We start from the raw sequence: 26869 nt of genomic DNA, 5'->3' as shown, positions 1-26869 counted from the left end.
CAGTTTTTAATCGTAACACTAAGGTTTTAGGTAAGATTTTAAAGTCAGCATTTAACACTGAAATAGGCCTGTAGGAGACACAATCTTCAGGATTTGTCATTTTCTTAAGAATTGGGGAGATATTAGTTTCTCTCAATGATGGTGGGAGGAGACCACAATTAAATGCATGATTGAACATGTTTAGCATAGGCTCTGATAATAACCCTGTGAACTCTTTATAGAATTCTCTAGTGAGTCCATCAGGACCAGGGGCCTTCCCCCTTTGGAGCTGTCTCACAGCTTCCTGTATCTCATGTATAGACAACGGAGCATTGAGGAGGGACTCTTGTTCAGAAGAAATGCCTGGGAGATCTAAATTCCTGAAAAAGGACTCCATCTTAGATTGTCTATCATTACATTGCTCAGATTGATACAGTTGAGAATAAAAATCCTTAAACACAACATTAATCATTTTAGAATTACTAGCGAGGGCTCCTGTCCCATCCCTAATTGAAACAATAGTCTGAGAGGCATTTTTCTTTCTAGCTAAATACCTACCTGGTTTTTCACTATGTTCAAACAATCGTTGTTAGCAAATGTCAATTTTCTTTTGGCTGCTTGTGCAAGTAAAGAGTTTAGTGTACGGCGTAGAGCTGTGATATTCTGTAACTTGGCTGCAGAAGGCTTATTAATATAATCCTTCTCAGCTCAGCTGCTGCAAGCCTTGCTTCCACTAGGCACTGCTGTTCCGCAGCTTGTCGCTTCTTACTAGCGGAGTAGGAGATAATTAATCCCTTTGCATAGGCCTTAGTGGTTTCCCAGAGCATCGATGGACTACTAGCTGATTTGGAATTAATAGATAAGAAAATTTTGAATTCGGAAGTAAAATAGTCTATAAGTTTATTATCTTTTAGAATAAAAGGATTCGGCCTCCAATGTCTAGATCGTGCTGAATTATCTTTGGGCTTAATACTTAAATATATTGTTGCAAGGTCAGAAATAGCGATATTTCCAATTGTGCAGGATACAACTAAATCTAGGAGTGTTTTGGGGGTTAGAAAAAAGTCTATTCCGGTGTAACACTTGTGTGGATTAGATAAAAATGTGAAGTCTTTGTCTGAGGGATGTAACAACCTCCAGATATCCTCAAGTCCTAGTTCTCTACTTAAGCCCATGACTAGTTTGGACTGTGAGGAGAGCAATGGGGGAACCACTAGGCACTCTGTCCATCAATGGGTTCATGAGACAATTAAAATCCCCACCTACAATAATGTTTTATATTGAAAAGCTTGTAAGTTTGGAAAACTGACGAAGGGTCTTGGCCCGAAACGTCAACAGTGCTTCTCCCTATAGATGCTGCCTGGCCTGCTGCATTCCACCAGCATTTTGTATGTGAAGTTTGGAAAAAACATCTGTTAGGAATTTGAGAGGATGATCTGGAGGGCAGTAAACATTGAGAATACCATATTCTTCTCCATATATTGAAGGTTTAACAATCACAAATCTCTCATACTTATCCTTAATGCAGTCTAATAACTTAGAAGGTAAGTTCTTCCTAATTAAAATGGCCACCCCCCTACACCTGGTATTAAAAGATGAAAAATAGACTTGATCAAATCCACTCTTGCTTTATTTCTCTTGATTGGTGAATGACTCCCCTTAATGTTCCAAATGTACAATTTTAATATATTACTGGTCATAACCCTTTATAACAATCATTTGACTCCGGAGGAGAAGAAACCCGACTTAAGATCAGCTGAGCAGCAATAAGTAAATAAAAAAACACACACAAAAACAAAGTGCCAACAGCACTGAACAAGAGGACTTACCCCACACTTAAAAGGGAGATCTGAACCTTCTAGCACCCCATATTCTGCCCCACTGCCAATATGCCATTTAACATAGTCAAAAATGAAAACAGGGCATAATTAATCAATCCACCGATTTGTTACCGTCATGTTTCAGCTCCTTCAGGCTGGACCAGCACCGCGAATTTAAACAAATAATGAAACTGTATTAATCAAAACAAAACACGTTACCCATCCTGTAAGATATCTTGCCATTGAGTAACGAAAAGGTAAAATAAAGCGACCATCGAGCATGTTATTGTCCATAACCAGGGCTACACAACATACTGTATACATTCTTTAGCCCAACGTGTCCACAAAAGTTTTAGCTTTGCCAGGAGAATCAAATATCTTGGTGGTCCCATTGTAGGTGATTTTCAGCGCACTAGGTATAGCATAAAGTACTGGATTCCGTATTCTCTCAGCCACATCTTTACCTGGTCGAATTCCTTAAGCTTCTGAATAATGGCTGCCAAAAAATCTTGAAAAAACGTAAGGCTGGATCCCTTGTATATTAAAGCCTGGGCTTCAGTCCTGCGGCGCCTCGAAGCCTCCATCACTCTTTGCTTATCACCAAAATTATGGAACCAGATGAGGACGGGTCAAGGGCATTGGTCTGGTCCTGGTTTTGGCGCCAGCATACGGTGAGCTCTTTCTACTTTAATGCATCCAGCCTTGGTTTCCAAATCAAAGAAGTTAGACAGCCAGCCCTTAAAAAACTTCGCTGGTTGGCTGCCTTGTGTACCTTCAAGTCGACTGATGATTCATAGATTCTTTCTCCTATCTCTATTCTCAAGATCATCGACACAGTCAGACAGGCTTTGAACTTGCTTTTCTAATGCCGGAATGCAGCTTTGGGCCTGCTCAGTTACAGTTTCTACTGTGGAGACTCGGCCCTCAGCTTCGGTCTTTCTCGTTTCAAGGTTTTTAAGCTCCAATGTGTGTTTTTAGAGCGTTAGAGAGCCAGCTTCTCGTCCATCAGTTTGGATATGTTCTCGGTTACTTCCTGAATTACTTGACAAAAAGTAGGGTCCAACGTGTTAGCATAGCTCGCAGCAGCTAGCTCCTCAGCCCCAGGTGAGCGCTCTGTGCAGCCTATCTTGGCTGCCTTTTTAGTACCTTTCGATGGCATGGTGTTGAAGCAGCTCAAAAAAATACTCATCAATGTTCATGTCATTAAATCAGACACTTGAGCTTTTACAAAAAAGTTGAAATGGGTAGGTTTATATGTGAAATTATCAGTACTGCAGTGCTGAGCTCAGCAAAACAGACTTTTCACTGTGCTGCCATCTTGAAACCCTCTACACTTTAATTTTATATTATTTTATTTTATATTATTCTCTTTTGTTTGGTAATTGGTTTTTTTTATTGCATGTTGCACCAACAGCAAATTCCTAATGTGTAAATGTACTGTATATGTCAAATAAAATAAATAACTTTTTCCTTTTGTAGAGTGCTGTGCAGTAGAATAAAAATAAAAAACAAAATGATGTTTGTTCCTAGCAAGGCTAAATAAATAAGTTTTGAGCTGACATTTATAAGTGCCAACTGAGTCCGCATTTGGGTATTAAATTCCACAGTTTAGGAGTGTACCTTTTTTTAAAAAAAAGCTGACCTGCCAATTTTCAATAACACTAATCAATTTGATTCTCAATAGTATATTGAAACATAGATCTTTAATTCTTTGGTCAAGATCTTAATGTTTCACTAATGTTGTTAATCTTCCTCCTGCTCCAGGTACAGGTAAAACGTCATTGCTGATTACGTATGCACGGCACAGACCTCACCTCCACTTCCTGTTTGTACTTCCCAACAAGCTTGCTCCAGAGGAGGTCAGTTACCATTTCCCTCCGAATGTGGAGTGTACAACCATGCACACCAAAGCCTACCAGTGCATTGGGTACAAGTAAGTCGGAACAGAATGGATATTATTCAGTCCTGTCATGTATCTGTGTGTCCTAAGGGGAGAAGAAGCTGGTCCTGAAATGTTGAGTGTGTGTCTTCAGGCTCCTGTATCACTTCCATGATGATAGCAATGAGAAGAGGCATGTCCTGGCTGGTGCGATTTGGATGCTGCCTTCCTGGGGCATCCGCACATCCATAGCTGGACAGACAATAGTGATACTTGCCGGGTGCTGGTGCTGTTGATTGCATGTCACGCTCTGTTCAGTCCTCCATCTCTTCCAGTGATGTACCTGGCTTCTGAGGGTATCTCCTCCAGTAGAATGGTTCTGACAGAGAATTATTTGATTGCTGCTTCCACTTCAAGGGGTGTGCACTTTGTACTCAATTCCAACTCTCAAATGGGCTTTTAATTATATTGATTAAAAGTACAAATTCTACCTATGCACAGTGGCTGCCACGGTTCAGTTGTTTGAATCTGAAGATTGTGAGTTCAAACCACACTGAACACAGAACTCCGGGCTCTTGAGCTGAGGGAATGCTGTACAGCTGATGATCCTGTTTCTCAGACAGAATACTGAACTTAAATCGTGTCTCCTGTCAGGCAGACCAAAGAGCTTTGAGCATGAAAAGAGTAGCCGTGGTGTAGTTTTTCCTACACTGAATGTTTATCTAATGATAATATCAAATGGGTACTGTTAGAGCTTTCTGTGTGCAAACTCTGCATATTGTGGATAACAATAGTAATTACACAATACTGTAAAGTGACTTGGGACAAATTGAAGATTTGAATTTAAATGCAAGATTGAAGCCAAAAGTCTAAAATTAATAGCTGTAATAAGCAAAATTAATTTTGTAAGCACTTTATGGATTTAGTAACTACAGGATCATAAAAGCAGCAGTGATATTTTCAGTTTATAGCCTGGAATGTAGAATAAGGTACTTTGTCATACAATCCTAGTTATACCACTAAGTGACTAAGGCAAAAAGGTTATTGGATTAGCTGCAGGAGATAAACTAATCTTCCGCTTGTTTGTAGCCCTAAACAAGTGAATGTTCACTGCCATTTCCCTATAATAGCACCAGTGGCACACTGATTAAAAGCCACATATACATTAAAACATACAGTGAAATGTTGATTTTCGCCAAAGACCACAGTCCAAGCATGCACTGGGGGCAGCCCACAAGTGTCGTCATGCTTCTAGCACCAACATAACATGCCCACAACTGAATTGTTTCTTTTTAGGAATATAGGAGGAAACCTGCACGGTCAGTCACGGGGGGAGGGACGCAGGGAGAAAACACTCGTTAAAGACAGTGGCAGGAGTTGGTGATTGATGATTGCTGGCTCTGTAAAGTATTACTCTAATTGTTACGCTGCAATCATGTCTATAATGCCACATTTCATAAGTATGTGGTCTGGGATAAGTGCAGGCTACTTGTCTTGAGGCAATGGAGATTGGCAACGTCAGCCATCCCCCACACTAGCCATCTTCCAGGTAGACACCATCTTATCAGACATCAGTAAGCTTACAACCAGTTCACTGAACTGTGGTTGCTGCTGGAAATTGAGACCAAATTAATCTTTGTGATATAATGGAAGACTTTGAGTTCTCCTTGCTCTTTAGTTTATCTATTGGTTTGGTTTTTCACCACACCAATCAAACCTCAATCAGTGATCTCTGGTGCTGTAAAGTGATTGTTCTAACCACTGTGTTACCATGACGACCTCACAATTCACTGTGTTTAAATTGCCATCTTGGGAACATGGAAATTGTCCATATACTCGTCTTTCAATTCCACTGATGTTTCAGTTGACAGAAGAAGATTTGTCCCTGTGGTGGAGGTCCCTTTGTCCTTTCCTCCCTTCCTCTATTGTGATGTACCTGAAGCTCCTACAATGTAGAGCTGTTCTCTATAGTTGATTCAATCGGAGATGTTGGTCCCTGAATTAATTCATTGAATGACATTAACTAAAAATGGAAATGGTGCTTGTGTATTTAGTGTGGATTGACTATCTTGTGTTGGGTATCTTGTATTTGCCTCCAGAAGAAAGGGAAACCTCTGGGTTGTGCTGAGGAGTTTTAAGAAACAGTTGCTAGAATGGTTTGTGAGTTTGTACCTGCAACCTGGATTAAGTTCCTGCCACTGTCTGCGGTGAGTTCATATGTTCTCCCTGTGACTGCATGGGTTTCCTCTGAATGCTACAGTTTCCTCCCACAGTCCAAAGAGGTACTGGTTTGTAGGTTAATTGGTCATTTTAAATTGTCCTGTGATTAGGCTAGGGTTAAATCAGGCATTCCTGGGCACCAAGGCTCACAGGGCCAGAAGGGCCTATTCCATGCTGTAATTAACTTAAAGACTGAAAGTTCAAGACATTAAAGAACAATGTTTCAAGTACAGCAATGATGAGCCTCGCTTTGATAGACAGTGGAGTAGAAATTAGTCAGTGAACTGTTGTGTTAAATGTGCAGCAGTACACTTCTATGCTGCTTCTGTTTAAGCCAAGAGGAGGATGAATTTCAACCAGGGCATCTTTTGGATTGATGTTATGGTGACTGAACTAACACAGAAACTAATGAAAAAAAGAGCAAGGAGCACTCACAGTGTTCTGGCTAATTGCTTCCAATTTAACCTGATTAACGTGTTTTCATTTACGAGCAGCAGCTGTTGTTCAGTGAGGTGGTTGCACAAGGTTTATTGATGTCTGATGTGGTGTCCATCTGGAAGATGGCTAGTGTGACTACATGGTAATGCTTAGTACAACCCTTCACAGCATCAACGATTGGGTTCAATTAACTCTGGGTCTGTAAGGAGCTTATAAGTTCTCTCTGTGACTGCGTGGATTTCCTCTGTGTCCTCCGGTTTCTTTACAAAGACGCAAGGGTCAGTGTTAGTAAGTTTTGGGCATGCTACATTGTGCCCGAAGCATGGTGGCACTTGTGGGGTGCCCCTGCACACATTCGGACTCTCTGGGTTGTTGATACAAAATGGCCCATTTCACTATGTTTGAATGTACAGTACATGTACAATAATCTTCCACAGCACAAAGTGAAGACCTCCGTGTTGTTTTTGCTGTTTGCATGATTTGTTCTTTTGCACGTGGGGGGTGGTGTTTGATGTTTTTCTTTGAACAAGTCTCATGGTTTTCTTTGTTTCGTGGATGTCTGTGGGAAGACAAATCTCAGGGTTGTATACTGCTTACATACTTTATAATAAATGTACTTAGAATCTTTGAATCTTTGTTCCTTTGCGATGTGTGGGTTGCAGGATTTCGCAACTTTTGCCACCATTTGGACCATGGGATTTCATGGCCTGTTTGGGATATAGCATTCCTTGTCTTTTGCCTCTGTTGTTTCAACACCAGGCACTGCCACTGGATGGAAGGTGCATATAAATGTCTCACATTCCACAGCCGAATTTTTGTCTGGGCTGTTGCTGAAACTCTTTTTTTCGACGAATGATTACTGTGTCTTAACTGCTGTGGGCTGACAGAGCTTTGAAGCCACCTCAAAAATATTACTACCTTCAGCAGGGTTAGCAAAAAGAATGATTATTTTCTTTGGATCATGTTTGAAGTGAAATCTTGCCAACTAGGAAGGATGTTGTAACAGTTGCAACAGCAGATAACTGACGTGTGTGGGTTTTCTTAAGTTTTGACAAAAAAATGCCTTTTTTTTATAGATACCATCAGAAAAAGAAGCTTATTCATTGTGGTCTGAAGCCATTTGCTGTTTCAAGATTTGCTGAAGGACAGGGTGGCCTTTCTCGAGCAAGTTTGATCTGCCGGATCCTCAGTGCCTTTTTCTCCTCAGCGGATGCATCTATCACTGTAGCTCATGTACCGGACGAATGCAAGAGCACGTATGGAGGTACCAGGTCAATGGAACATCACGAAAAATTAGTGAGTCTACCATCTGTAGATAGAATTATCCCTCAGGTACTCCATTTGTTTCCAGGCCACTGAATCTCACTGGGTCAGGCTTGTTAAATCTGTTTCTGGTAGCTCGCCCTCCAAGGTATATATGGGAGTAACGAGGGCTGGTTTAAACAAAATGAGCTGCATACACAACTGAAAAACATTCACCAGACAGCCCAGTTTTTCCCCCTGTTTTATATCCTTTCTTTATGGTTGATTTCCTCTCTGCTCTCTTGCTTAAGGATGCCCAGGTCAACTGTAATTTCAGCACCTGCTGAAAAGAGATTGCTTAGCACAGCCTAGGATTTGAAATCAAAATTACCCAATGCAGAATAAAGTCACCTCTCACAGTTCTAGATTTCAACATGGAGAACTCCAACTGTTTTCATGCAGTGAGTTTTAAAGAAGAGGAAGTTTAGATAGACATGTCGTATTACCTGTTCTCGGTATCTCGGACACTTCCCAATCTGTGACTAGAAGAAACAAATTCATTGCATCAAATGGAACTTTTCCATGGGTTGTGAGGTCCTGGGCGCTGCAGAGCTTTCCGCAGTGGTGCAGCTGGTAGGGGCGCAGCCTCAAAGCCACAACCACTCGGGTTCCATTCTGATTTCTGGTGCTGTCTGTGTGGAGCTTTCATCTTCTCACTGTGCCCAGTTTTCCTCTTGCATCGCCGAGACCTATTGATAGACTCTTTACCTACTACGCATCATGTCGCTGGTGTTTAGGGCAGCAGTGAATGTCCAACATCTCTGTTGATGTTCATTGTGTCAGTAACTTCCTCTTGGTTTTCACTACTGTCAATCATGCAAGTCCCAGGCGGACGCTCGGGAACAGTGTCGCGCACAGATGTGGAAGGACCCTTCAGTGCTGTTCCAGTAACAGTTTTGTTTCACCAGTCAGGGTTGTTGGCCCTGAGCTGAACCCCTGAACCTGGAGGAGGGTCACTCTTAAGGCTGATTTATACTTCTGCATCAAATGAACACCGTAGGTACTACATAGCCACGTAACCTACACTGCACCCTACCCTACGCTGTAGCCTGACGCGCACCTCTCTAAAAATGTGACTGCGCATTGCGGCGACGCAGACCGCAACAACTGTGATTGGTCCGCTTGGTAGCATCGCATTTCCTCCTGTCTATGGGCATACTGTGCATACACTGATGCAAAATAAATGGTTGAAGACGATTAACCAAATCGACATCTGAAAATATTTGAAATGCATTTCCTTGCCCATGTCTCTCAGTGGCCGGACAAGCACAGAAAATGTACCCTCCTTCTGCCACAATCCATTCAATGGTCGTACATATCATCTCCTCCGATGTCTTTTCTCTTTTCTGCATTGCAAGAATTTCAATAAAAGTAACCCTTGTTCAACATTTATCAGCTTCAACTCCAACATGACACGCTCAGTCGCCATTAGAAACCCCACCGCCAACTAGCGTTTTGCTGGTGAATTGCAGAGCGACACAGACACACCAACGCACAGGTATAAAAGCTCACAATGGCGCAGGCCACTTACGAAGACTGCGGTGTAGGCTACTACGCAGAAGTATAAATTGGCCTTTAGTCTAGTCTCTACCCTTTGACCTGTTTGGCATGGGTGCATTAAAGCATAAAGCCCTGACTCCAGCCATCATAGCTGTCCAGGTCATTGAGGCATGCAAGCCTTCAAACCCTACGACGAGGTTGTGTGGTCCTCTTGGAGGTGATGTATTATTTGGCCCCTGTAAATTGCCCTTAAAGTGTAGGTACTGGGGGGAAATTGAAAAGAATGTGAGGGGAATAAAATGGGATTAGTATAAGTGGGTGCTTGATGGCCAATGAACACTTGATGGACTAAGGGCCTGTTTTTGTGCTGTGTGGCTTTACTTGACAGACCACTGTGTTGCCACAAATCAGCTGTATACAGTCCGTGAATCTTCATCCTAATCATCTTTATGTGGGTCTCTCTTGATGTTTCTTTCCATGTACATGTAACAAAGCTAATATCACTAATCTTTGACGAAGCTGTATTACTATGCACTACTCTCTTAATCACCACTTTTTAAATGTGGAACTAATTGTAGATTTATTTCAGGAGCTGGTTGGAGATGCAGAGAGGATTTGGAAAAAGATGGTGGATCTTCATGAACCCAACTACTTCATGACTCATGATGGTAAAGTTGATTATGGTTGTCATTAATTTTTCCAGAACTTAAGTAGCTTCTGATTCTTTTGCCTTGGAGAAGATGTTGCTATGTGAGAGCATTTATAAAATGAAAATGCTGGAAGTATTCTGCCATTTAGGGGAAAAGTATGTGCAAGGAAACATTTAACTGTTCGAATTATTGACCAGTCCGCGAAAGCTTGCAATTATTTGGATGCTTGCCTGGAATTGTTTATTTTGGTGGTTTCTAGTTTGAAGTTACTATTGGATCCAGGGCACTGAATCTCACTGGGTCAGGCTTGTTGAATCTGTTTCTGGTAGCTCGCCCTCCAAGGTATATATAGGAGTAACAAGAGCTGGCTTAAACAAATATGCTGCATACACAACTGAAAGACCCACTCTCCCCCACCTTCTCCCTCCCTCTCTCCCTCTTCCCCCTCCCCCTCCTCTCACCCCCTCCCCCCTTTCTTCCCCTCTCTCTTCCTTCCCCTCCTCCCCCCTCTACTCCCCCCCCCCCCCCGTGAAACTCAAGCTGGTAGAACCACACGCAAGCTAGTAGTGTGCAGATTAAATATGCAAGCCAGTAGAATGTCAAAAAAATTAAATCATACAAGCAACAGAGTACAGATTTTTTTAAAAATCTAATGCGTGAGTGGTGTGCAATCTAGTGGAAAACTTAAAAGTTTCCATTACAATCTATTCATACATTGAGAACACATCCAAAGTAATATAAAGTACATACAACTTAAGATCAAATCTAAACAATGGCCAAAGTCAAAACACCCACTAAGATGAAAAAGTCTGGATGAAATATACCAACAATATTAAGTTTATTAAGATCCAGAAAATGCCTGAGGGGAAGGAAATGGCTGCTACTGATTTAGGATAAGTCTGTAAGGTCAGTTTAATCAAATAAACAAGCAAAGAAAGAGTTAATGAGTCAAGTATAGACATGTACCAGTCAAAAGAAATGCAAAACTTGTGATAAGCTACAAAAACACCATAATAGAGGCAGTAAAAAGTCTAAAAGCAAATGTCGTTTACCTGGATTTTCAGAAGGCCTTTGACATGGTGCCACACATGAGGCTGCTTAACAAAAGAGCCCATGATATGACAGGAAAGATAGTAGCATGGACAAAGCATTCACTGACTGGCAGGAGGCAAACAGTGCGAATAACGGGAGCCTGTTCTGGTTGGCGGCTGATGACTAGTGGTGTTCCACTGAGGCCAGTGTTGGGACCAGTCCTTTTCATGCTATATGTCAGTGATCTGAATGATGGAATTGATGGCTTTGCAGCCAAGTTTGCAAACATTACAAAGATAGGTAGAGGGACAGGTAGTGTTGAAGAAGCAGAGAATCTGCAGAAGGAGTTGGACAGATTGGGAGAATGGGCAAAGAAACAACAGATGGAACATAATGCAGGGGGATGTATGGTCATGTACTTTGGTAGGGGAATAAAGGTGTAGACTATTCTAAACAGGAATAAAATTTACAAATTTAAAAAGGGACTTGGGAGGCCTTGTGAAGGATTCTCTAAAGGTTAATTTGCAAGTTGAGTTGGTGGTAAGGAGGTCGTACAATGTTACCATTCATTTCGGGAGGAATAGAATATAAAAGCAAGGATGTCATGCTGAGGCTTTATAAGGAGTGGTCAGACCACATTTGCAGTATTGTGAGCAGATTTGGGCCCTTTAAGAAAAGATAAGGTGGCATTGGAGTGTGTCCAGAGGAGGTTAACAAGAATGATTCCAGGAAAGAAAGGGTTAATGTTTAGGCATCTACTTACTGGGGTTCAGAAGAATGGGGGTGAGATCTCAGGAAACCTATTAAGTATTGAAAGACCTAGATGGAATGGATGTGTGAAGAACGACAGTGAACAATCTTTAATTTTGGTAGAAATCCAGAAATCCTTTCTGTAGTTAAGACCTGAGATTGGTTAATCTGTGTTGAGGAATAAAGTGAGGGAGCAGATATGTGAAGTTTGGTTGCAGATCAATGTGGATACTAACTAGAAATGCAGACCAGGGAAGCTTACTGCTCCTGTTACCACTAAAATATTGGCCCTGTTTCTCTCTACAGAGGCTGACATCACCTGTGCAAGAGTAACATACAGCACTTGACTAATTCTGTATTTCCAGCACCTTCTGTCTTTCTTTCAGATTTTCTGCATCTGTAGTTTTTTTAAAATTTTTGGTCTTTGCAGATGTTTCATAATCTGATTATTTTAACAATATTTTGCTTTAATTTCTGATTTCTAGCATCCAGAGTATTTTTTCTCTTTTGTTATTAATGTTTTGTGCTTTATTTTAAGGATATCTGAAACTTTGGCAACTTAGCAAACCCAATCTGTCACAATTTGATGTCCTCCTTTTGGATGAAGCTGAAGATTGTAGTCCAGGTATGATGGTAACACTTTACACTTTATCCACTGGTGGAATGTGTTTGAATTATAAAGTCATTAATGCTGAATGGATTGACATTTCAGGCCAAGACCTTTCATAAGAGCATGTAAACCCTGCCCAATCTATCACAGGTTTTTCACCTCCTTCCACCTAGTACATCTTCACAAGCTCATTGTTTCAGGAAGGCTAGTAGCTTCAACAATTATGCCATCACAACCCCATCCAACTGGCCATTTCCTTTTCTCTCTTTTACTTTCTGGGAGAAGATATGGGAGCTTAAAAGCCCAGATATCCAGACTCAAGAAGATCTCCCCTGCTGTTATCAGACTTCTGAACCAATTTCCACTTTCACATCCCCTTCCCAGTGATGCTGCCATGCTCTCTCTCAGTCAGTTCTACCTCTCATTTATTCTGCTATTGTCCCTTTAGTTTTTTTTTTGTTGTACTGCTTTAAAGAGATTAATTTATGGGTTTATCTGTATGGGTACATCAAAGCGTACACTAAAATGCGTCTTTTTGCATCAATGACCAAGGCAGTCCCAGGATGTGCTAGGGAAAGCCCACAGTCCAGCACCAACATCACGTGCCCACAGCCCACTCATCCTAACCCATACATCTTTGGAATTTGAGAGGAAACTGGAGCACCCTGAAGAAATGCATGTGTCATATGGAGGACATACAAACTGCTTCCAGATAATGGTGGGAAATAATTCCCGATTGATGATCAAAGTTCAAAGTAAATTTATTATCAACGTACATGTATGTCACCATATACTATCTTCAGATTCATTTTGGCAGGGAAATTACTGAGAAAATGAAGTTTAAGTTCAAGTTTAATTATCATTCAATCATATGTGAATATAGCCAAACAAAACATCATTCCTCTAGGGTCAAGGTGCAAAACCAATTACCAACAGCACAGAGCACTCTACAAATAGCACATAGTACAAATAGTACATGTGGTTATGATTTCAGAAAAAACAGAAAAATATATACCCCAAGTCCCCGAGTGGCATGTCTATAGATTGCAACACACAGAAAATGTTGGAGGAACTCAGCAGGCCAGGCAGCAACTATGGAAAAGAGTACATTTAACAGTTTTGGCTGAGACCCTTCACGGTTCCTGATGAAGGGTCTCAGCCTGAAACGTCGACTGTACTCTTTTCCGTAGATGCTGCCTGGCCTGCTGAGCTCCTCGAGCATTTTGTTTGTGATGCTTGGATTTTCTACATCTGCAGATTTTTCTCTTGATTGTGATAAGACTATAGATTGTCCTGATCCAGCTAATCTGTTTAAATATTCCGTAATAACAGTGGATTTATCTCCTGAAATGCTTCCAGCAGTGAATCGTCCTATTCATGAGTCCATACAGCTGTTTAGATCGTTAGACATGGAAGCAGGATTAGGCCATTTGGCCCATCAAGTCTGCTCCACATTTCATCATATTTCCCTCTCAGCCCCATTTTCCTGCCTTCTCCCTGTATCCCTTCATGGCCTGACTAGTTAAGAACCTATGCACCTCTGCCTTAATATACCCAATGACTTGGCCTCTACAACCACCTGTGGCAATGAATTCCACAGATTCACCACTCTCTGGCTAAAGAGATTCTTTCTCATCTCCATTCAAAATGAACATCTCTCTATTCTGAGACTGTATCCTCTGGCCCTAGACTTCCTCATCATGGGAAACATCCTCTCCATATCCATTCTATCGAGTCCTTTCAACATTTGATAGGTTTCAATGAGATTTCTCACCCCCATTCTTTTGAATTCCAGTGAGTACAAGGCATAGAGCCATCAAGTGCTCCTCCTATGGCAAGCCTTTTATAATTGCCCTTTGGCAGAGGAGCTGTTGCAAGAATCTCCCAGCATCACTTTACCTTCTTACTAAATTATTCTCTTTTCCTCAGCCATTATGGACATCATACTTTCTCAGAAATGTGGGAAGATTCTTGTGGGAGATCCACACCAACAGATCAGTAATTCCAGGAGTCCTTTTGACGCTCTCTGTGAAGCTCACCACCCTCAACTGTTCAGTCTAACGCAAGTAAAGTTGTATCATTTTTCTTTAAACTGCACACTGTTCTTATCAAGCCTCAAATAAATGATCTGGTCTGGCAGTAAGTGACACCCTGTAGGATGTGTTTGCAGCCAAAGAAGTGCAATAATAAAAAGATGTTTAACAATTTCATAATATTTTCATGTGCCATTTTTAACACAGTAATACATATCAAGGCATGTACAGCAGCCATGTGCCCAACTGTGTGGTGATCTATTACTAATAAGCTAGTTAGATCTCCAGTTGGTTGGGCATGTAGTTGAATGTCAAAGAGGTGTGTTTTAAGAAGCAGTAATTTAGTAGGGGAGTTCCTGATCTTGAAACTTAGGCAAGAAGGAATAGAAACAGAGCCTCTGTATGAGTATAGAATTGAGGAGTGAAGACACAGGAAGCTGCAGATGCTGGAAATCTGGAGTGACACACTAAAGATCTGGAGGAACTCAGCAGGTCAGGTTGCATCTATGGAGGAAGATGGATAGTCAATGTTTCATGTCGAGACCCTTTGCTGGGACAATGCACTGGCCTGTGGTGGAGGAATGCAGAGTTACAGGGTTGTGGGAGACAGAGAACGAAGGGCCAAGGATGAGAAATTTAAAATTGAAACTTTGCTCTGCTGCAAGACAGCAAATCGAAGGGTGATGATGCAAATCAGGATACAGACAGTAGAGCTCTTAGTGGAAGGTATTGGAGCGTATCCAGCACAGTACAGCACAGGACCTTCAGTCTACAATATTGTGCCAACCTTTAACGTCCTTTAAAATTGATCTAACCCTTCCCTCACACATAATCCTTCATTTTTCTTTTATCCATACGCCTATCTAAGAACCTCTTAAATGTCTCTAATGTGTTACCTCTACTAATCCCTGCCCCCCAGCAGTGTTTCCCATATCCCACCACTCTATGTACAAAGAAAACCTACCTCTGACATCCCCTCCCCCAATCAACCTTAAAATTATACCCTCTTATGTTACTCTTTTGCCCTGGGGAAAATGTGTCTGGATCTCCATTTGTTCTATGGCTCTCATAATCTTATTCACCTCGATCAAGTCACCTCTTATCCTCTCATCCCAGTGAGTGAGTTATTGGAAAATTCTATGGAAATGGGCTGTATTGAGGAGTGGGCGGATCAGACCAATAATACTGGATCTGATGTCAGAAGAGAAGTTGCTGTTAAGGTGTTTCACACGAAGGGAAGCAGCAATCCTTTCATCTGTTCTGGCAGCAATGGGTGGTGTATTCTCAGCTCACTAAATGGGCTTTACTCTTTCTTATTATTCCCAATAGGCTGAAAACTTAATTCGTTATATAATGTGTTGTAGTTGGTCATTGTCCTCTAATATTGGGGTAAAATTAATTCAATATATGACTTTGATCCAAGGACTGGCATGCTGCTAGATGATTGTGGTGTACCCTACTTGTTGGAATTTCTTTCTGTACTTGCAGAGTTTCAGGTTTGGACCCCAAATAGCTTATGTGGCAGCAACAATATTGGAAGTGTGCAAACAAGTCAAAGACAAGACCTTGGTTGGCGGAAATGAAGATGGTAAATGAGGCAAGGGCACTTTTGAGAGTCAGTGAGTGTGAGTGCATGGCAAGTGAGTGTGGGACAGTGTTAAGTGTGTGAATGGGTGACTCTGGTTGAATATGTGGTGTTTAGGGTGGGTGACTGTGAAGCCAGAAGGAAGGATAGCAAAGGTGAAGGGAGTGGTTGCTACATGAACCCTATATTTTATGAAAAACTGTTTAACTAAGGATTCTACAATTCATTTTCTCAGTTATTTATTTGTTTATTTTTCTTCAGGTTGTCATCTTTTGCAAGTTTATTGTTTGTCAGTCTTGATGCAGATTTTCATTGTTTATTGTGTTTATTTGTTCTACTGTGAATGCCTGCAAGAACATGAACCTCAGGGTAGTATATGGTGATACATGTACTTTGAACTTTTATCAGATTTGTACTATTGCCTTTTTCTTGCTTTAGAGTTACTATTTACATCCTTCAAATCCCTTGACCTGAATGTATGGTAGATTTCCTGATCACAAAGCAACATTAGGTGTAATCCCATGAATTCTATGTTACAGGTAACGCTAGTCAAAACTCAGTTGGGCAGGTGGCAGTTCTATGCAAGACTACAGCTGCTGTGTTCGACGAAGCTGTGCGTATTGTGACCAGCAGCAATCCAACCAAGATGTATTTCATTGGGGTGAGTATTGGTTTATTCTTGTCATATGTATCAAAGTTCAGTGAAAGGCTTGACATGCATACTGTTCATACAGATCACATCATCCCAAAGAGCATTGAGGTTATTTTGCCCTCACTCATGAGTTGCCTCTGTTTCTCAAGCTAGGCAGATAGGTAAACTCCAGTGACAATAATAGAACATACACAAGGAGCAGAGTAAAAAGACAGTACTTCTCAGTATTCTTATGAAAGATAGATTCAAATAATGATTGAAATTCATTCGACTGGTAAAAGCACTTGTTACGAGTGAATGAATATAAAGGTGTTTATATAAAGGCTGGCCTAATGTCAAAGGTTAATTGCTTAACAATGCAATAATAAGTAATCAACAACAGTTTTAAACTTACAATTAAATAACATGATCTAGTAGCTAGAAATAAAGTAGCAAACCAGATCAGGGGGGACTTAACAGAGGTGGAACAAGGTATAACGATAACCATGCAGAATAAACTTCTTAAACTGAAAAAGTACAATACAGGTAAACAAAGTACAAGATCATAAGGAGGTAGATTGTGAGGACAAGAGACACATCTTATTGTCAAGAGATTTGTTCATGAGTCTGCTTACAGAAATGGTCCTTGAGCCTGATAATATGTGCTTTCAGGCTTCTGTGTCTTCTGCTCAATGGAAGAGGTGAGAAGAGAGGATGTCTGGTGTGTGTGAGCGGAGGATGGTCTTTGAATATGCTGGCTGCTTTACTGAGGCAGCAAAGTCATAGAGGGGAGGGCACTTCCTGAGATATGCTGAGCTGTATCCATAATGTAGATTCAGAGACTGCTTTGCCAAGCACCTACGCTCCATCCACCAGAAAAAGTGGGATTTCCCGGTGACCATGCATTTCAACTTTACCTGCCATTCCCATTCGGACATGCCTGTGTGTGGCCTCCTCTACTGCCGCACTGAGGCCACGTTCAGATTGGAGGAGCAACACCTGATATTCCGTCTGGGTAGCCTCCAACCTGATGGTATCAACATCAATTTCTCGAACTTCCAGTAATGCCCCCTCCTTCACCATTCCCCATTCCCAATTCCCTCTCGCATTTTATCTCCTTATCTGCCTATCATCTCCCTCTGGTGCTCCTCCCATTTTCTTTCTTCTATGGCCTTCTGTCCTCTCCTGTCAGATTCACCTTTTTTAGCCCTGTGGCTCTTTCACCAATCGACTTCCCAGCTCTTTACTTCACACGTTCTCCTCTCTGTTTCACCTCTCACCTACTACCTTATACTTCTTCCTTCCTTCCCCCCACCTTCTTGTTCTGACATTACTTTTTTCCAGATCTGATGAAGGGTCTCAGTCTGAAACATCGACTGTTTACTCTTTTCCATGGATGCTGCCTGGCCTGCTGAGTTACCACAACTGTCTGAGGCTTCTTGCAATCACATGCAGAATGGCTGCACGGAGTACCTTGTTTTGGGCTTCATGAGCACCATCAGTGTTCCTGGTTTTAAACTGTGTAACATTGAAAGCATAGTCTACAAATGTAAAAACGAAAAGGCATGCATGGTTTATTCTTGTAATTACTTTTCGTTATGAATCCTGTGAATGTTACTCTGGATTTCTAGCATCTGCAGAATCTCTTGTATTTAAACTTCAAAGTAAATTTATTATCAAGGTATATATATGTCACCATATACACTCCTGAGATTTTTTTTGCTGTTATACTCAATAAATTCATACTGGAATAATAACCATAACAGAATCAATGAAAGGCGGCACCAACTTGGGTGGTGTACCAAGCCATTGTACTTTGTTTATTAGGAATAATGTTTATTTTGATTAATAAAAACATTGTAGCTGCTATGTAATGTTTGTTCAGTTTTGTAGAGGCTTATTGTTCAGAGCACATTGAATACCTCCATCCCTTTCTCTCCTTAGGGACTTGTTAAGTTTGGAATGAGCACAATACTTGACATTTGGATGTTAACAATCTTGGAGAAGGGACAAGCAACCAGTGAGTTTAGCTCTGATGTATGTAATTTGTTCTCTTGCTCACAGTCCTGCATTTCTCTCTTCTCTCTGAAAATCATGCTAAAGACTCCTCTATTCCCACAGCGTTCTTGTGTGGCCTCTTGTTCTAAATCTACAGTGAGGGAAAAGCCATCTTTACACATACCCTATCAAGATCTGGAGGAATTTTATACTTTTAAATGAAACCAAAAGGACACGGGAGCTGGTAAAGTCTGCCAGGCCCTTTAATCCTGTCCCTGCATTTAATATCGTCGTCATTTTTCATCTCACCTTTCACTCTTCTTTCAAAAAAATTATTTACCTCCTCCACAAATACCTCCGTGGCTTAAACTCCACAGCCCTGGAAGGTGGAAAATTCCAGCAATTCACCTACCTTTGCGAGAAGCAAATCGTACAGTCCTCAGGAATGCGTGGCTGCCTTTTTCTTATAACTACGTTGCCTATAAAATGTATTCACTCCTCTTGGAAGTTATCATGTTTTATTGTTTTACAACATTAAATCACAGTGGATTTAATTTGGTCATTTTGACACTAATCAACAGAAAAAGGACTCTTCTGTGTCAAAGTGAATACAGATCTCTACAAAGTGATCTAAATTAATTACAAATATAAAACACACGATAATTGATTGCATAAGTATTCACGCCCTTCAAGTCAGTATTTAGTAGGTGCATCTTTAGCAGCAATTACAGACTTGAGCCTGTATGGATAAGTCTCTATCAGCTTTACACATCTGGACACTGCAATTTTTCCCCTTTCTTTTTGGCAAATCTGCTCAAGCACTATCAGATTACATTGGAATCGTGAGTGAGCAGCTCTTTTCAAGTTGAGCCACAATTTCTCAATTGGATTGAGGTCTGGACTCTGACATGACCACTCCAGGATATTAACTTTATTGTTTCTAAGCCATTTCTGTTAGCTTTGGCTTTATTCTTGGGATCATTGGCTTGCTAAGAAACAAATCTTCCCCCAAGACACAATTTTCTTGCAGACTGCATCAGTTTTTTCTCCGGCATTTACAAACAATAGACAGTAGTTGCAGGAGTAGGCCATTCGGCCCTTCTAGCCAGCACTGCCATTCACTGTGATCATCACTGATCATACACAATCAGTGCCCCGTTCCTGCCCTCTCCCCATATCCCTTGACCCCGCTATCTATAAGACCTCTATCTAACTCTCTCTTGAATGCATCCAGAGACCTGGCCTCCATTGCCTTCTGGGGCAGAGCATTCCACATATCCGCCACTCCCTGGGTGAAAAAGTTTTTCTGCATCTCTGTTCTAAATGGCCTACCCCTCATTCTTAAACTGTGGCCTCTAGTTCTGGACTCACCCATCAGCGGGAACATGCTTCCTGCCTCTAGCATGTCCAATCCCTTAATAATCTTATATGTTTCAATCAGATCCCCTCTCATCCTTCTAAATTCTAGTGTATACAAGCCTAGTTGCTCCAATCTTTCAACATATGACAGTCCCGCCATTTGGGAATTAACCTTGTGAACCTACGCTGCACTCCCTCAATAGCAAGAGTGTCCTTCCTCAAATTTGGAGACCAAAACTGCACACAATACTCCAGGTGGGGTCTCACCAGGGCCCTGTACAGCTGCAGAAGGACCTCCTTACTCCTATACTCAATTCCTCTTGTTATAAAGGCCAGCATGCCATTAGCTTTCTTCACTACCTGCTGTACCTGCATGCTTGCTTTCATTGACTGATGTACAAGAACACCTAGATCTCATTGTACTTCTCCTTTTCCTAACTTGACTCCATTTAGATAGTAATCTGCCTTCCTGTTCTTGCCACCAAAGTGGATAACCTCACATTTATCCACATTAAACTGCATCTGCCATACATATGCCCATTCACCCAACCTGTCCAAGCCACCCTGCATTCTCATAACATCCTCCTGACATTTCACACTGCCACCCAGCTTTGTGTCATCAGCAAATTTGCTGATGTTACTTCTAATCCCTTCATCTAAATCATTAATGTATATTGTAAACAGCTGCGGTCCCAGCACCGAACCTTGCGGTACCCCACTGGTCACAGCCTGCCATTCCGAAAGGGACCCGTTAATCACTACTCTTTGTTTCCTGTCAGCCAGCCAATTTCCAATCCATGTCAGTACTCTGCCCCCAATACCATGTGCCCTAATTTTGCCCACTAATCTCCTATGTGGGACTTTATCAAAAGCTTTCTGGAAGTCCAGGTACACTACATCCACTGGCTCTCCCTTGTCCATTTTCATAGTTACATCCTCAAAAAACTCCAGAAGATTAGTCAAGCATGATTTTCCCTTCATAAATCCATGCTGACTCGGACTGATCCTTCTACTGCTATCCAAATGTGTCGTAATTTCCTCCTTTATAATTGACTCCAGCATCTTTCCCACCACTGACATCAGGCTAACTGGTCTATAATTCCCTGTTTTCTCTCTCCCTCCTTTCTTGAAAAGTGGAACAACATTAGCCACCCTCCAATCAGCAGGAACTGTTCCTGTATCTATAGAACATTGGAAAATGATTACCAATGCGTCCACGATTTCTAGAGTCACCTCTTTAAGTACCCTGGGATGCAGACCATCAGGTCCTGGGGACTTATCAGTCTTTAGACTCAACAGTCTATCCAACACCATTTCTTGCCTAATATAAATTTCCTTCAGTTCATCCTTTACTCTAGTTCCTTTGGCCACTATTACATCTGAGAGATTGTTTGTGTCTTCCCTAGTGAAGACAGATCCAAAGTACCTGTTCAACTCATCTGCCATTTCCTTGTTCCCCATAATAAATTCACCCATTTCTGTCTTCAATGGCCCAATTTTGGTCTTAACTATTTTTTTGCTATTCACATACCTAAAGAAGCTTTTACTATTCTCCTTTATTTTCTTGGCTAGTTTACCTTTGTACTTCATTTTTTCTTGACGTATTACCTTTTTTGTTATCTTCTGTTGCTCTTTAAAAGCTTCCCAGTCCTCTGGCTTCCCGCTCATCTTTGCTGTGTTACTTCTCTTTTATTTTTATACTGTCCTTTACTTCCCTCGTCAGCCACGGCTGCCCCTTACTCCCTTTAGGATCTTTCTTCCTCTTTGGAATGAACTGATCTTGCACCTTCTGCATTATTCCCAGAAATACCTGCCATTGTTGTTCCACTGTCTTCCCTAATAGGGTATTGTTCCATTGAACTTTGGCCAGCTCCTCCCTCATAGCTCCATAGTTCCCTTTGTTCAACTGTAATACTGCTCTTCCATCCAGATCACATTACTTTTGTCAAACTTGGTTGCCTCTTCAGGCATTAAATAATTGTCTTTTTCAATCTTTTTATTGATTTTCATATATACACAAAAAAAAATAACATAATAATAAGTAAATTATGAATACAATAGACTTGAAATCACATTGATAATAAGATAACAATATCCTACTAAACATCAACAGAAGAAAATACCTTAATCAATCAAGTCCATATGATTATATGAAAAAAAACAAAAATAACCATTAAAAAAGAAAAAAAAATTGAAAATATGTGAAAAAAAAGTATATATTAAAAAAAATAAAACACTAAACTAAACTAACATGGGCAATAATAACAGTTTACAAGTATATGATAGTGTCAAAGAACTCCGGAACTCCATACCTGAACATGAATAAACAGAAAGAAGGTCTGGAAAAGGCCAAATTAATTCATATGAAAATGTCGAATAATGTCCAAGTTTCTTCAAATTTAATTGATGAGTCAAAAATAGTGCTTCTAATTTTTTCCAAACTCAGATAAGAAATAGTTTGAGAAAGCCATTGAAATGTGGTAGGAGGATTTACTTCTTTCCAATTTTGTAATATAGACCTTCTGGCCATTAATGTTACAAAAGCAATCATTCGTCTGATTGAAGGGGAAAACTGATTACCATCTTCATTTGGTATGCCAAAAATTGCAGTAATAAAATGAGGTTGTAAATCTATATTCCAAATTGAGGAAATAGTAGTAAATATGTCCTTCCAGTAATTATGTTAAGTGGGACATGACCAAAACATGTGGGTCAATGAGGCCACATCTGAATGACATCTGTCACATTGAGGGTTAATATGAGAATAGAATCGAGCAAGTTTATCTTTAGACATATGAGCTCTATGTACAATTTTAAATTGTATTAAAGCATGTTTAGCACATATAGAAGAAGAATTAACCATTTGCAAAATTTTTTCCCATTTATCTGTTGATATGTTATATCGAAGTTCTTTTTCCCATTCTTGTTTAATTCTAACTGATATTTCTGGTTGTATCTTCATAATCATATTATAAATAAAAGCTACTAATCCCTTCTGACAAGGATTTAAGGTAAAAATCAAATCTGTAATGTCCACCAAAGTTGAATTAGGAAAAGATGGTAAAACTTTATGTAAGAAATTTCTAATTTGTAAATATCTGAAAAAATTAGATTTAGGTAATTCAAATTTGTTGGAAAGTTGATCAAATGACATCAAAGTATCTTCAAAAAAGAGATCACGAAAACATTTTATACCTTTCCTTTTCCATATGTTAAAAGCTTGATCTGTCCAAGAGGGTTTGAAAAAGAAATTAAGTAAGATAGGGCTATCAAGAACAAAGTTTTTCAAAGTAAAAAACTTACGAAATTGAAACCAAATTCGTAATGTATGTTTAATAACAGGATTAGATATTTGTTTATTAAATTTAACTAAATCCGCAGGAAGACAAGAACCAAGAACAGAGAATAGAGAATATCCCTTTACCTCATTACATTCCAAATTTACCCACTGTGGGCACAGTGGTGAATCCAAATCTAGTTTCCAATACAATAAATTACGAATATTATTTGCCCAATAATAAAATCTAAAATTGGGTAAAGCTAAACCACCATCTTTTTTTGATTTTTGTAATTGCTTTTTACTTAACCTAGGGTTTTTATTTTGCCACACAAATGAGGAAATTTTTGAATCAATGTTATCAAAAAAAGATTTAGGAATAAAAACTGGTAGGGCTTGAAATAAGTATAAAAATTTCGGTAAAATCATCATTTTAATAGCATTAATCCAACCAATTAATGATAAAAACAAAGGAGACCATCTTGTAGTAAGTTGATGAATTTGATGAAGCATAGGTAAAAAATTCAGTCTAAATAAATCTTTATATTTCTTGGTAATTTTTATACCTAAATAGGTAAAGTTATCAGTAACAACTTTAAATGGTATCCTATCACTCAATAAAGTTTGTGCATTTAAAGGAAATAATTCACTCTTATCTAAATTTAGTTTATAACCAGAAAAAGTACCAAATTGAACCAACAAGGATAAAATAGCAGGAATAGACCTATCAGGGTCAGAAATATATAACAGCAAATCATCAGCATAAAGAGATAATTTGTATAACTTCTCATTACGGGTAATACCAAAAATATTAGGAGATTCACGAATAGCAATAGCTAAAGGTTCTAATGCAATATTAAATAATAAAGGACTTAAGGGACAGCCTTGTCTCGTACCACGAGATAATTGAAAAAAAGAGGATCTATAGTTATTTGTAAAAACAGAAGCAACAGGTTTATGATATATTAATTTAATCCATGATATAAAGTTAGGACTAAAATTAAAATTTCTCAATGTATTAAATAAATATATCCATTCAACTCTATCAAAAGCTTTTTCAGCATCTAATGAGATAACATATTCTGGGATTGTGGGTGGTGAAGTATGAATTATATTAATCAATTTTCTAACATTAAAAAAGGAATACCAATTCCTCATAAAACCAGTTTGATCTTCTGAAATAATCTGAGATAGTACTTTTTCTAATCTAATAGCTAAAATTTTTGTAAGAATCTTAGAATCTACATTTAATAGTGATATAGGGCGATAAGATGTACATAAAGTAGGATCTTTATCTTTTTTAAGAATTAGAGAAATATTAGCTTCATAAAAAGATTGAGGTAATCTCTTCTTAGCAAACGCATCATTAAAAATTTCACATAACCAAGGAGAAAGCAAAGAAGAAAAAGTTTTAAAAAATTCTACTATATAACCATCAGGACCAGGAGCTTTCCCTGAATTCATTGATGAGATAGCCTCTCCTATTTCCACCATAGAAATAGGAGCATCTAACAGGCTATGGTCTTCATCAGTCAGTTTAGGAATATTCAAATTGTTAAAAAAATTATCTATCATGGACTGGTCACCATCAAATTCTGAATGATATAAAGATTTATAAAAATCTTGAAAGGTATTATTAATTTCTTTATGATCAGTAGTTAAATTACCGTCTGGTTTGCGAATTTTAATAATTTGTCGCTTAGTCGAGATAGCCTTTAATTGATTAGCTAACAGTTTACCAGTACGGTCACTATGAATGTAAAATTGAGCCCTGGTCCTAATTAATTGATTTTCAATTGAAGAAGATAATAGTAAACTATGTTCCATTTGAAGCTCTACTCTCTTCTTATAAAGTTCTTTGGTAGGAGTCACGGAATAAATCTTATCAATTTCCTTGATTTTATCCACCAATAAAGCAATATCTAAATATCTTTGTTTTCTTTTACCAGCAGAATATGAGATAATTTGACCACGAATAAAAGCCTTAAAAGAGTCCCAAAGTATTCCTCTGTCGATTTCTTCAGTACAGTTTGTAGAGAAGAACAAATCAATTTGCTGTTTTATATAAGTAATAAATTCTGGGTCTTGAAGCAAAGTAGCGTTAAGCCTCCAAGATCTGATATTATTGGAATAGTCCGAAATCTTAATAGATAACTTCAAAGGTGCATGATCCGAAATAGTAATAGAATCATATTTACAATCAATAACATCCGTTAATAACCGATGATCAATAAGAAAATAGTCAATTCTAGAATAGCTATGATATACATGTGAAAAAAATGAAAATTCTTTATCTTTAGGGTTCAAAAACTGCCATATTTCTGTAATTCCCGAGTCAACCATAAATGAATTAATAAGTAGGGCTGATCTATTCGGAAGAGTACGAATAGGTTTAGATCTATCCATCGAAGGATTCAAACAACAATTAAAATCTCCACCCATTATCAACATATATTCATTTAGATTAGGAAGAGAGGTAAATAAACGTTTAAAAAATTCAGGGCAGTCAAAGTTTGGAGCATAAATATTAACTAGAACAACTTTCCGATGAAAAAGTAAGCCAGTTATCAACAAAAATCTACCCTGTGGGTCAGAGATAATTTCATGATGTGTAAACGATATTGAGGGATCTATAAAAATAGACACACCCCTAATTTTAGCGGTACAATTCGAATGAAATTGTTGACCCTTCCAGAACCTAAAAAAACGTTGATTATCCTCCCTCCTGATATGGGTCTCCTGTGCAAAGATAATATTAGTATTCAGTCTATGGAATACTTTAAATATTTTTTTACGTTTAATCGGATGATTTAAACCATTAGTATTCCAGGAGATAAAGTTAACAGATCTATCCATCATACCAATATTAATTGTGTGTATCATAAAAGGTTAGAAAGACACATAACCCACAATTCAGGAAGGAGGAAAATTGATTCAGGAGCAACCGGAGAACATGACACCTCAACAATATTAATAGTTTAAAGTCGGCCCATAGACTAAAAGCAAAAAAATAAAAAGCAAAAGCGTGAAAAAAGATCCCTACCCCCTCCTCCCACCCTTCGAAAAAAAGCCAAGCGGCAGGCGCATAATCTAATACTAATATTACCCCCATTTCAAGATGGCAGCTCTATAAAAAAGATTAAAAGAAAACTATATAACACCCAAATTAAGATATAGAGTTGCAAAAAATATATATATATCAATCAGAATAAAAGAAAACTAATATAATACAACAATCATTAATAAAAAAAGTATATACGTCAAAATTTAAAAGTGTAATATACCTTTAAAAAAAAATCCCATGTTCAAATACAAGATGACGTTTCAAAAGCAAAGACTTATGGGAAGAAGAAACGCCATTTTGAAAAAGCCATATTACTAAATACAAATGTGAGTTCAGCAATCTGTTAAAAGACAAAATAATATTTAAAAAAAGGGATATAATAAACAGTACAATATATATATAAAAAAAAACCAAAAATCCAAAATATTCGTCCCATATCTGAGTACAGGCAAACAGATAAATGCTTGTAAAAAACAGAATCTTACGGGAAAAAGAAACAACATCTTAAAAAAAAGGTAAATCATTATTGCAAAATATAAATGTATATAACCAAAACAGAAAGAAAAAAAAAGGATATTATCAAAATTAAAAAGAACATCTATAAACAATGATGCTAGTAAAAAAAAACCGGACCCATAGATCAAAAAATAAAAAGTTATAACCCAGCTTCATAGGTTAAAACTTAAAATAGAAAGATATCCTCTCTCCGAAAAATCTTCCACATAACACATAGTTCAAGTTG

At 39.0% G+C, this 26869-nt stretch overlaps 1 protein-coding gene across 11 annotated transcripts in view; it reads left to right on the top strand.

Annotated features, from left to right (window-relative positions):
- fbxo18 (F-box DNA helicase 1) overlaps positions 1-26869 on the top strand; it is a 98823-nt gene that overhangs the window by 39571 nt on the left and 32383 nt on the right. For 10 of the 11 annotated variants that reach the window (XM_059987097.1, XM_059987102.1, XM_059987098.1 and 7 more), the window contains 8 exons: positions 3564-3732; positions 7413-7632; positions 9728-9806; positions 12109-12195; positions 14110-14246; positions 15702-15801; positions 16338-16459; positions 18374-18449. In XM_059987097.1, coding sequence (XP_059843080.1) covers positions 3564-3732; positions 7413-7632; positions 9728-9806; positions 12109-12195; positions 14110-14246; positions 15702-15801; positions 16338-16459; positions 18374-18449 — 990 coding nt within the window. The remainder of the gene's footprint in view (positions 1-3563; positions 3733-7412; positions 7633-9727; positions 9807-12108; positions 12196-14109; positions 14247-15701; positions 15802-16337; positions 16460-18373; positions 18450-26869) is intronic. The other variant, XM_059987105.1, reaches the window with a different exon arrangement.

Source organism: Hypanus sabinus, chromosome 13 (genome assembly GCF_030144855.1).
Source record: "Hypanus sabinus isolate sHypSab1 chromosome 13, sHypSab1.hap1, whole genome shotgun sequence".
Lineage (NCBI taxonomy): Eukaryota > Metazoa > Chordata > Chondrichthyes > Myliobatiformes > Dasyatidae > Hypanus > Hypanus sabinus.
This window is presented reverse-complemented; position numbering and strand designations above follow the sequence as displayed.